Source organism: Perissodus microlepis, chromosome 12 (assembly GCF_051167445.1).
Source record: "Perissodus microlepis isolate ML-2025 ecotype Zambia chromosome 12, ASM5116744v1, whole genome shotgun sequence".
Classification (NCBI taxonomy): Eukaryota; Metazoa; Chordata; class Actinopteri; order Cichliformes; family Cichlidae; genus Perissodus; species Perissodus microlepis.
The window spans coordinates 26,765,006-26,777,082 of NC_140472.1; the positions used below are offsets into that span (position 1 = coordinate 26,765,006).

Below are 12,077 nucleotides of genomic sequence, written 5' to 3' on the forward strand. Positions count from 1 at the left end.
GGGTTTCCGTGACTGTTGTGGCTCATGCTCAAGTGCATCCAATCCATACTAATTAGTGACATTAAGTTAAAACTGATTCTGGTGGTGTTGGGCTCCAGAGTGCAATTTAAAAAAAAAAAAAAAAGAAAATAAAGAAAAATCTGTACCGAGTCTAAAGCTTTTCATTGGTTGCCTGACATGTAGCACGTCTGTGTGCATAGCTTTTTTTCCGTGTTCCATTGCAGAACACTAAATGTTTGCTCTGTGTGTTGCTGCAGCTGATTTTTTTATTTATTTCTGCTGCTCAGAGTGCGATCAACACCCGCTAGCTGATCTGTAAAATTGCACTCCTGTTTCATGCACTTTGACTCACAAGTGTGGCTAAAATTAAACCGCTGGCGTTTGGTGTTCGATTCCTGCGTCATAATATCGAGTACTGATTGTATTTGTGACGTTTGTTCATAGCCCTTTTAAACATTGTACCTAATTAGAGACAGGTCATCATGTTCTAACATTGTCTATGAACAAAGTGTGATTATATTTGGAAGAGTTAAGCCAGTTGCTCCACTAAATACGAATGCAAGTAATATATAATAAAGCTAGGTTAGAGGTCCTTGTAGCACAACACAAAAGTTATTATTGTGGCACCAAAGACTATGGTTTGCTTCTCAAATTAACTGCTCGCACACCTAAATGCAATATTTTTCTGAAGCCCAGCAGAGTAGCATCTTTGCTTTAGTTACAATTACTTTATGTCACAACAGAATCAGTCTCACAGCTTATCCCTTTTTCATTTCCCACAGTGGATTTCACATCCCTGAAGTAGCAACATTGGTGGTCCAGGGTAGGAAATGCAGATGGTGCTCTCTCTAACTATTCGTCTTTGTTATCATTTAGAAACATCAAACAGGACCCTAAACATGATGTATGTGTGTATATATTTCTGTGTGTGTTTGCGATTTTGAGAGAGAGTGTCCACGATTTGAAAACGTATATATGAGCACTGCATAAGAAATGCTAGATATAACATCCTACTCTAAGAGACTTCTTAGAGTCTCTTAGAACTGAATTTTTTGACTTTTTTGTCCTTCATACCCAAAACACAAGCAGTCATCAACTTTGTCCCAAGGTGAGGGTGTCACACGGGTTGTTCTGATTGATTACATTAAGATCTTTAGAATCAGAATACTTTATTGATACCTAGGCAAAATTATATAATGCTGCTAATTATGTTATGCTTTGCTACATTTTGTTATATGAGATCGGTGACACAGTTAGAATGCCTTGCCATAGGATCATTTCACAGCAACATATATAACCAACACCTTCATGTTTGGACTTGGGCATGCTTTGAAATTAAATTAACAGATGGATATTTCTGACTGCTGAACTGATTTTTAAATTAGAGTGTGATGTATATATGCATTTATAGAGATGCTAGTTTATCTTATCTCCTTAACTGCTCTCTCCCCACCCAAGTTATTCAGCAACAAAAATGTGAAAGAGACAAAAAAATAAATAAATGGAAAAGACACAGGTCTGGTGGAATTTTCTACTACAAAACTAATCTAAAGAGGTCTTTAATAATCTGAGTTTATCCCTTTGCTGGGGACCAAACTGCCTTCGGAAACAAAACAAAAAAAAACCAAAGTCCATTGACACACAAAAGCCAGAACTCCACTATCATGAAAAACACAGAAATTTCATCCTTAAGTCACAATTTTCAATATCTGGCAATATGTTAACATTCCAAAAGTCATTATGTTGTCCACAGTAAACTGTGTGACAGCCCTAATGGGCCTATTGTATACAACAAGTTATTTCAGTGTAAAAAGAAAAGGGTCATCCATGTGTATGTGTATATTTATATGAGTGTGTGCAATGAATTATGCAAAATGATGTCTTTACTAACCCAGATGTGTAAGGGGCAGTGTTTACCAGTGTTGGTCAAGTTACTTGAAAAAAGTAATCAGTAACTAATTACTGATTACTTCCCCCCAAAAGTAATCCTGTTACTTTACTGATTACTTATTTTCAAAAGTAATTAATTACTTAGTTACTTAGTTACTTTTTAAAAACACTATTTACAACCTGAATAGGTGATAAAGCGATAGATCTTTCAGCCCAATTCTACTTTTTCTACATAATCCATCATACAAAATGTAATCAAATGGAAAAGTCCCTTTTTTAAAACTTATTTTATTAGTTTTAATCTTTTAACTTTATGCATCAAGCAAAAATTTAATTATATGCAACATTCTCTGACTGGAAGAAATTTGTTTAATATTTAAACCTATTTTCTGCACATTCCAGCACATAAAATCATTTTTTTTGGTGTGTGTTTACACTCAGTCTTTCAAATAGATGCAAGTAAAACACAGCAGAAAATAAATAAAGTCAAAGACTAGCGGTCCCGTTGCTCTATTTTCACCTGTAAAGCAGGAGCGGGGTAGGCGGAGGTTTGCCCTGGTGCAGGTGTGCCGCAGCGGTCAGTGGAAGAATCCGCGAGTTTCTCTGTGAATTTCCCATTACGTCATAGCGCACTTGGTGCTTGCTTGGAAGTTTAGGGGTTTTTTTTCGCTGTAAAAAGAAGTTTTCTTCCCACGCACAACGGACGCTAATGTTTTTGTCACTTTTTATGGAATCAAACTTAAAGTAAGGTCAGTACTTCCAAGCTTTAAACGCTGCATGCTCATACTCTCTCCCCACTCGATATATGATCCATTGTTGCTCTGCACACAGCTGTTTTCATGAACGTCGCACTCGCTTAAGTCACTGTCATGAGACATTCTCGCAAAAAAAATCACTGTTTTAGTAACGCAGTAACGCAGCGTTCCTACGGGAAAGTAACGGTAATCTAATTACCGTTTTTGCAATAGTAATCCCTTACTTTACTCGTTACTTGAAAAAAGTAATCGGATTACAGTAACGCGTTACTGCCCATCTCTGGTGTTTACATCTGCAAGACAAACTGAACTTTGAGAGAAACATCAAATGGAAACATTAGCAGCAGCACTGACAACAAACTAACTTACCTGGTTCAGCGTTCTTGCAGCAGGCTTGTCCTGATGATTTGCAAGGATGAGGAAAGGTAGTGTGCAGAGCTGTGGGTGTTGCAGAGCCGAGTGGAGCTCATTACGTGCCGCCTCCAGGTCCTCATCTGATGATGCGCTATCCAGTACGAAGACTACACCCTGTGATCCTTGGTAGTAACGACTCCAATACTTCTTGATGTTGTCAGCTCCTGTGGACGGATGTGATGCTATTAAATGTAGCCACTGTTAGAGCTCTATATTAGAAAGTATGACACTTGTAATTGTTGTGTTTGTAAATTAACTTTAATGAAAACAAAATATACATAACACTCAAATATATAAATTATGGATTAAGGAATCTGTTTGGTGTAAAACCAAAACAACCAAAGAGATGCTGACAACACGACTCAGACATGACCGCCACCTTCCTCTGCTTCCATTCTAATTTTCACTCACAGCAAAGGTTGCAGTTGTAAAAACAAATTAAAAAAAAGACTTGCGAGAAAAGACATAATAATTAGTTAATAACAAAATAAACACACACAAAAGTTTTTAATGTAACCTTAGTGTTTCAACCATAGTATCCTATTACAGTATCATGCTCAAATTCATTGACCTCTTTAGAATGACCCATTCCTCCACAGATGTCTCTAAAGGCCTACTGCATGGTTAGGTGCTAGATTTATTACACTTGAGGCAAAGGGATTGAAAACAGACAGAGAGGTGTGGCCCATTACGTTTGTCCATATAGTGCAGAGCATTGTACGGCCCTCAGGTCACATCCGGCTCTTTGACTGTCCCTGAGCGGCCCATGTGAGATCAGTAGGAAACTAGGATGCAAACATAAATAAGTATACGTCACCCAGTTTGTCCCATTTCAGCCACCAAACACTTTGATAAAATCCTCATCAGTGAATGGCTTAATGATTTTGCTATGTTTTGGATATCACAATACAGCTTTGTTGCTTTATTTTGGAGGTCAATGCTATTTTTTTTTTAAATTTACATATATTCGTGTGCAAGTGACTGCAGCTTCACTGTAAATGCATTGGACCAGATGTTTCACAGATGCAAGTTATACTAGCTCTGAAAGACATCAGCTCACATTAAAAAAGAAAAATTGATGAAGAACGTAGAGTTTTTCCACAAGACCTGGACTTCTAAATATTTATTTACTGAAGTCTGAGTTAAAGCTGGGTGCTTACTTGGTAGAGGGCAGATTGCTGTTTTTAAATATTACAGTTTAAAATATCATTAGGACACTAAACACTGAGAAAAAAACAAAAACAAAAAACCCAAAACCAAATTATTGATGCAGAACAGAAACTGACATCTGATCCTTTGCTAGCAAAGTTGCAAAAGCAACAAGGAAAAAGCTTGGTTCATCCCTGGATGGGGCTTGGTCCATCAAGACCAGCTTAGTGATTCGGGACAACAACAGGAAGTGATTTGTTCACAGAGGTAACTCCTCTGGCACCTGGATATTCTGGAGCTCAAAATGGGACAAACTGGCAGGTGTTTCAAGCAATGGCTGTCCAAATCTGACAGTGAAAAATTTTCCAACTTTTAAGATGAACCCAGAACTGAAATTCAGATTTTTGCAATGTATTACACCTCAGGAGGTGTTGTGTAAGTCAGTTCTAAAATGAATGTTGTTGATGTAGTATCAGTGCAACTTCATCAGTGCAAGACAATCACAGATAGTTTTTTCCCACTTCTGGAGGATCATGAGACTGAACATAGTGACATAGGCTACCACACAGCTGACAGAGGGTTCAGCCTGAGTAAATTGCTAAAAAGAAATGCGATCCGAGGAAGCAATTTTGAGAGCTTTGTGAGAAGGTAGGTAAAGACCTTCCAGAGCTCTCAGATGCAGAATAGAAGGCAGATCTTCAATTTACTAGACACTCAATGTGAATTCAATACACTTGTTCAAGTCCAAAACAGACTAGATTTCTATAACTGAATAAGAAAAACGATCTAAACTAACTAAACTACAAACAAAACAGCAACAGCACTTTGCATAAAGTTAAGTCTGAAATTTAGTAGAAACTGCACATACTCATTAAACAGCGATAAAATGCTGATACTTTTATTTAGTCTTTTTCACATTTTCATTGACTAATTCTAATATCTACTGTGATAGTAGTTTGTAAAATTAAATCAATATTAATAAGTTAACACTGAGCAGAACTGAGTTCAGCTTACTGGTGTAACCCTGCACAACAGCCCCAGTTTCCCATTGGGAAAATTAACTTCCCACCCTAGAAATAGTTTAAAGGTCATTTGTCATCTTTGCTTACTTTTAAGTGAACATGTTAAATAAATGGTTAATGTCCTTAATTACAGCACCAACTGTTGGACGTCCGCTATGAGAAATAATTCCTAATCACTGCCACAAAGTACCATCATCAACATGCTTGTCAGTTAGAGAACCATCTTCAATAACAAGAAGGACAAGCGAGTCCTGCAACAGATGGCATGGCCACCACAGAGTCCTGTCTTCAACATCACTGAGTCAATCTGAGATTATAAGAAGAGAAGCAGCAATTGAGATCACCTAAATCCACCAAACAACTGTGGCAGGTTCTCCCTGATTCTTCGATCATCTTACCTACATCACTTCTTCAAGGCAAACTTGCACTTTTACCAATAGGAACTGGTGAATTTTAAAAACAAAGGGGGTAGCATACAATTTTTTCATCTTTAACGCAAACTGTATAAATGGAAAGTCTGAGTATAGGTGTTATATGATTGTATCTATGGGAGTGTCTTTTTAGACATGTAATCATTTATAATGATTTAAATATTCATTTCAGCTAATAACTTCTGTCTGTTTATTTCCTGGGACTTTTTCTGATGGGCTACTTTAGGGAAAAAAGGTTGGTTTACAATCTTCACTGAACAAACCCCTGCCAAAAATAACCTCAAACAGCAGTGTCCACCCCACAAACAAGAATCAACCTGTTATGTATTAAGAGCTGCACCACAAAGTCTGGTCAAATCTCTGAACCTCTCTTTTGCAAACTCATCTACACTATTTGAATGTACCTTTGTAATTACAGCAAGTCTAATTGGTGTTTTTTATGGCAAATCTCACCATGGGTGGGACGGTGTTGCAGTAGTTACCACTATTGCCTCACAGCAAAGAAAAATCCCAAAAAACATGCGTTTTAGGTTAAACTGTGATTCTAAATTGAGCATAGATGAGAGGCAAATAATGTGCCTAAAGGCACAGAACAAAGCATTGTATGAATGTATGGTAACATGTGGCTAGGAATCAAAAGACTAGAAAAGCACTGTATGAATGCCATTCCATGTGCATCATTTTTTACTCTGACAACATTTTTCTTAAAGTCAGTAAGGAGTAACCAATAACCGTGATATCTTGGCAATATTCTTTCATTTCTTGGTCCTTCAGCATTAGGAGTCTTGTCTTATGAAATCCAAACTGAGAACAGCTGCTGATCCTCACGAGGAATGTATGAGGAGGAAAGTACACATTTCCAACAAAATTTTGAAACAAAAAGTTTAGTTTTACAAATTCAAAGTGCACATAAGGGTTGTTGTTTTTCCTAAACAAATCCCTTTCTTTTATGAAATCTACAAAAAGCTGAAGTTCCACCAACACTTTACTGCATATCACATTATAAAAAGAATAGCTGTTGTCTGGTTTCACACTTTTAAATGTATTCACTCAAATGATTACTGCCCTTTCCACATGTTTTCTATTAACAGGTGCTAAATGTCTGTTTTACACGCTCAATAAAGTTGTTGTCTCTGTGTACACTATATACACAAGTATGTTCACTTGCTTGTAGAAGATGTACTTTCTCTGGTTAAAAGTATCCCTCTCCATCTGGTGAGGTTCCTTCCTTTGCAATCTTGTGAATTGTTATTTTGTTATAGTTGCTCATAGTAAGTTAATTGCCAAGAAGTGACGAACTGTGAGGCTGGCAAATGTTTAAAAATCACGAATTGCTCTCAGTGACATTTACCTCCTTTCTCTCATGCTCTCCTTCTCTTCTTTCCTTCCTTCCTCCCCCACTCTTTCTACTCACACCTCTCACTAGAGTGGAAAGCTATCAGACAAAGTGGCACTTGAAAGATTGACTAGGAAGCTTCTCTCAACTTTGCCTGGAAATGGTGGAATGTCTGTCATGTCTCGTCGGATCTTGTTGGCAGCTTCTGCCACCTATTGGTCTGTGAGCAGGATTTGCAAACATGATGTCATGATTCTTGGAGGAAGTTACTCATATGATTAATTTTTTAAAAGTGCACCATCGGTGCGCCAGACCATCTCTTTGCTTGTTTTTCCTCTCTGTTTTTGACAACTTCCATGTATCGCTTTTATTTATATCCACCAAAAAGAACGTAGAATAATAATTTAAAAACACATTTTATAGTTTTAGACTGCAAGCAGACATAACAAGCTGGAAGTTGTATCACGAGAAGTTAAAAATAGCATGTCAGTAACAGTCACGGCTCCTAGTGAACTTGTCAAGTCTTGACTCATGAACTGGACTGCTTGTTGCCTCACTTCCATGTGTAAAACCTGACAAAAGTAACATTAAAATGCCTGCCTCCAATATGACAGATTCCCTGCCTGAACGTGACAAATTACATGGACAAACAATACATCTGAACTGAGTCCTTTTAATCAGCTCGTTGAAAGAATCTCACATAGTGCTGTCAAATCTTATGGTATGCTTTGTTGGGTGCTACAGAAGAAGAATTCACAGCTGAATACTATCACTTTTTCCTTTTTCAATTTTATTTGTGTTCCCTTGAATGCCTCCCATTTACTTCTAATTTAAGTTACAATTTGCATTTCTATGAATGTTCAACATGCTTTCTACTTGCCCTCACACTTTTATCTTTTGGTTCAGCTCTTATTCATTCAAATGTTCCCTTTCAGGAAGAGCTGATTGCACACTTGCTGATAGCAATAGAATTACATTTGCAAATGATCCAAGCTGTTGTGCCCAAACATCGTGTGTGACCAATGTTCATGCAAATAGATATGCAATGCACAGGGGAAAGTGTAATGTCTGCAATTTTCTGTTGTATAATTTACAAATCATAAATGCTAATCACCTGGCAGACACTCCAAGTTACCAGTGTTCCCTGAACACCTCATATGAAGCCAATTGGTTGTTATGAAAGCATAACAGACAGAAACAAGCACATAACATTTAGGTTTTTAAAAGAGAATAGTCATAAGGATGCATTTAGTGAATGGCGTGCATGTAGTTGTGTGTAATAAATGCAAAACACCTGAAGTGGGCCCGGGGACAAAAACAAATGCTAGCCAAGACATTCATTTCTAAATAATGAAATGGAAACTGACCTTGTATTAGTCACTTGCTTTGACAGACAGGAATTGAGTTGCTGGGGAGACCACTTCATTTATTTTTAGTCTGCCCAAATTTGGCTGCAATTTCACACATGTCGGGAATTTTCTGGTAGTAGTGGGGAGTGCAGCTAAAATTACAGATGTTCCCTAAACACCTCAAGCATTCCGATTTCAGAATTTCTAAAACAAAAAACAAATAAATAAAATAAATTACACTAGCGAAACAGCTTTATTATGAGTCTGACATCAGAGTCACTTCTTAGAAATTAAACTGCTGGATAACACATCTGACTCGTTATATTTTTTTTGTTTGGCGAGTACACATTTTTGCAGCATGTGAGGCTAAAGCAAAAAGGAAGGAAAGTACTAACACATTCCATGTACTGCATAAAATAATAAAACATATGAAAGTATGCATGGTTTGAGGTCTGGGACCCATGAATCTTAAATTCATGCCCCAAAGACCTGGAATCTGAATCTTACTTGTATTGTATGAACACTTGCTGTGTTTTGCATGCATTTGATGATTCATTGCACATGCACAGCCAACTGCAACAGGACACTTATGTGAAACACTTATGAAGTTATCATGCATTACTAATGCAGCCAACTCTCCACACGCATAAAACATTTTCACATTCTTTCTCCAAAGTTATTGACAATGAACGTTGATATAGGTCTAGGCTTTTGAATTTATTGAAATGTCAGAACTTTTCGACCTGAAAAGGTCAGCTGTTTAGTTAATCATCTATAAATAAATAACTTTTTTTTTTTAATCAATCAAACCATTTTCTGTCATATTTCTGCAAATATTTCTCTAAATTTTCACTAGTGATACTTAATGTTCTGCTTGTGGTGAAAAACAAGGCTATTTTAAGTTGCCAGTTTGGGTTTGAAGATATTCTGAAAAGGGCATTTTGACTAGTTTTAATATTTCAAAGACCATAGAATTACAGTTAGTTCATCATCAAGAAAGAAAAAGAATCTGTAGATTAGTGGAGGGTAAAAATACACATTTGTTCCTTCCGTAGTAATCTCCATCTTCCTTAAACAATTAACTTTCCTTGCGTTACAAAATATTGTAAAACCCTAGTCTCAATGTGACAGAAAGTAGAGCACTTTTTCAGTTTATTTTGAAGTATTACACTTTACGGACACCATCTGAAGCAAATAAGTGAAAACACGGCAAAATTAAGATTCTGTCTGAGTTACGATCCCCGTTAGAGGAGAAAGTGGGAAAAGCAGACATTTGCCATTTGTACAAACATGTAACAGCATGTTCTGATTTTGTGTTTGACTTTTAATTAATGAACAAAACTTGGATGCAAATGCCAGCAAAACGTCAAGCAGTCAATACGCAGCAAAAATTAAAAGCAGCTTGAATTCAGACTCTTTCTGTTACATTCAATAGCCTGTGTTTATGAATTCTTTCACAAATTCAAACAGCATGCCGTGCTCTATATTTCAACAATACATTTCAACAGTTGAAACCCTGCCACCCTATACTTCCTTTGGTGTAAATAAGACTACTGTGAGGGCTTGATCTTTTTGTTTTAGTCTCAGATTTACTGTCAGGTTTAACATATATATAATAACTTATCAAATAGTTTTGCTTCTTGGTTTAAGTTTTCTGGCAGCTTTCACCTTAAACAAAAACTCAGTATTAGGTCTTAAACTTTTGAAAAATAAATCCCGGAAAGCAATCCTCTTTGAAGTTATGCTAGTGCCAGAGACTGAGGAAAACGGCTACAACAGAGTGACGAGCGAGCCTGCTGGGACTGTTGAGCAAAGCTGTTGTAATAAAGTTTGCTTACTTCACTAAGGAATGACCTGGCTGGAACTGGAGTGAGGAGTAAAAAACACTTCCACTGTCAGTACATCTGTCAGCCTACACATTAATCCCTTTCATTTATGCACACAATTAACAGAAATTGTTTATAGAAATGCAGCTTCACAAAATACCCTAAATGACTGTGTTACTGTATGCAATAATTTGGCAGATGTTACTATAAGCAATCATTTGACTGGTGTTATTACATGTAATATTTTGGCAGAACTTTTCCTTTTTGGGTGTGTAACCCGGGTCTTCGATGGCTGAGCCATTTTCATCATGTGCCACTGTAACTGACACAGCTGTTTACGGTTATGGAAAAGTAATGTGAGTGGTTCAAAGTGTAATAATCAATCACTAAGCCACTGATGTTTATATGACACTACCCACCCCTCTTACACAAACCGTTTCCTGCACTAATATGAACAAAAATATTTAGATGATCTTGCTTGTTTCTGATCTACGGGTTCTGAAATACTGAAAATGTTCAATATTTCAACATCAAAAGTTGGCGTTCCCAGAGCACCCTGAGGATGCGAATGAATTCTTTCTGATCCACCATTTAACCACAATGAACATGAAGGAAGGTAATATGCTTGAATAAGGCTTCAAATGCAGATCGGTTACACTCCAGACTTCAGAACTCCAAAACCAGAACAGTCTGCGCCTTCCATCATCCGCTTTAAACGCAATGCAAATTACTTCACTGTGGTTGGATTTTTTTCCCCCCACACAAAGCAAAAGCTTCTTTTCAGGGTAAATTTACACACACAGTGGGGATATTTGATAGGAATGAGAACCGCATATGGTCAGTAGTAACTACTATGTGGTGTTTTTGTTCGTAGATGCGCTTGGTAGCTAAATTTGGCTGTTAAAATTTCTGTCATGTTAATCTGTCTTGCTCATCTCATCTCATCTCACTTGTGTCCTAGTTAGTCCATTGTTCTGTGGAGAGTGGGTTGGCCAAGAACTACTGGGACAGGTTTAGGGGATTAAACTACTTCAGGTTTTGGGGGTAAATCACAGGTTTGGGTAAATGGTGCCCCTTTACACCGGTAAGGCTTCATGTTGAAAAATGATCAATGACTTCTACATCTCAGTAGTCCTCTCAACTGAGACATACCAGTGACACTGACATAAATACTTTGTTTTAAACTGCAGAAATGACAGCATGTGTGCATATTCGTATGTATATAATGTTATGACATGAATATCATTTTACTAATATGATATGCTGAATCATTCATTGTTTGTGAAGGAAGTTAACAGTGATTCATATCTATCCCACTGCTATAGCCTGCATGACATTCACTTGAAACTGAAGTGTGTCTGTCCTTAGCAGAAATGTGTCTACAAAATATTTTGAACAATGCAAATCAGTTTTGTTTACTCCACAGCATTTGAGAAAACACAAGTGCTTTTAAATTCTATTTATTTGCAGTGATCGTTTTTCTCATCTTATCAATTACAGGCATAAACAGACACTGTGTAATTTTAATTAACTACTAAATCTTCACCTATGTGCACCAAATGTGCATTGGCAAATGGCAAAAATTGAATGAGTAACTGTACTTTATTCATACACATGATTAAGCCGATAAAATCCTACTCATAAAAAAAATTGGGCAAGGCTCCAAATGCTATTTAAATAAACTACTTTTGTAGTATTTTTTAAATAAACAACCATTATTATTACTTATTAAGATGTTATGGTTGCACTATGTTTTACCTTGGAAAGAGGAACTTTAGGAATTACGGCCTTTTTTGGGATTTCTTTTTCAACTATATGATAATAATGATGCATGCAGCACCTATATACAGTCATTAATATGATCACACAGACACACATGCTAATCTAGAAATAAAAGGTCAAACT

The 12,077-nt window shown here is 36.8% G+C and overlaps 1 protein-coding gene across 2 annotated transcripts in view; it reads right to left on the bottom strand.

Moving 5' to 3' along the window:
- The window catches only part of LOC146376458 (ADP-ribosylation factor-like protein 15), a 99,398-nt gene that overhangs the window by 41,192 nt on the left and 46,129 nt on the right, over window positions 1-12,077 (bottom strand). For both annotated transcript variants that reach the window (XM_084947171.1, XM_084947170.1), the window contains exon 4: window positions 3,015-3,223. In XM_084947171.1, coding sequence (XP_084803297.1) covers window positions 3,015-3,223 — 209 coding nt within the window. The remainder of the gene's footprint in view (window positions 1-3,014; window positions 3,224-12,077) is intronic.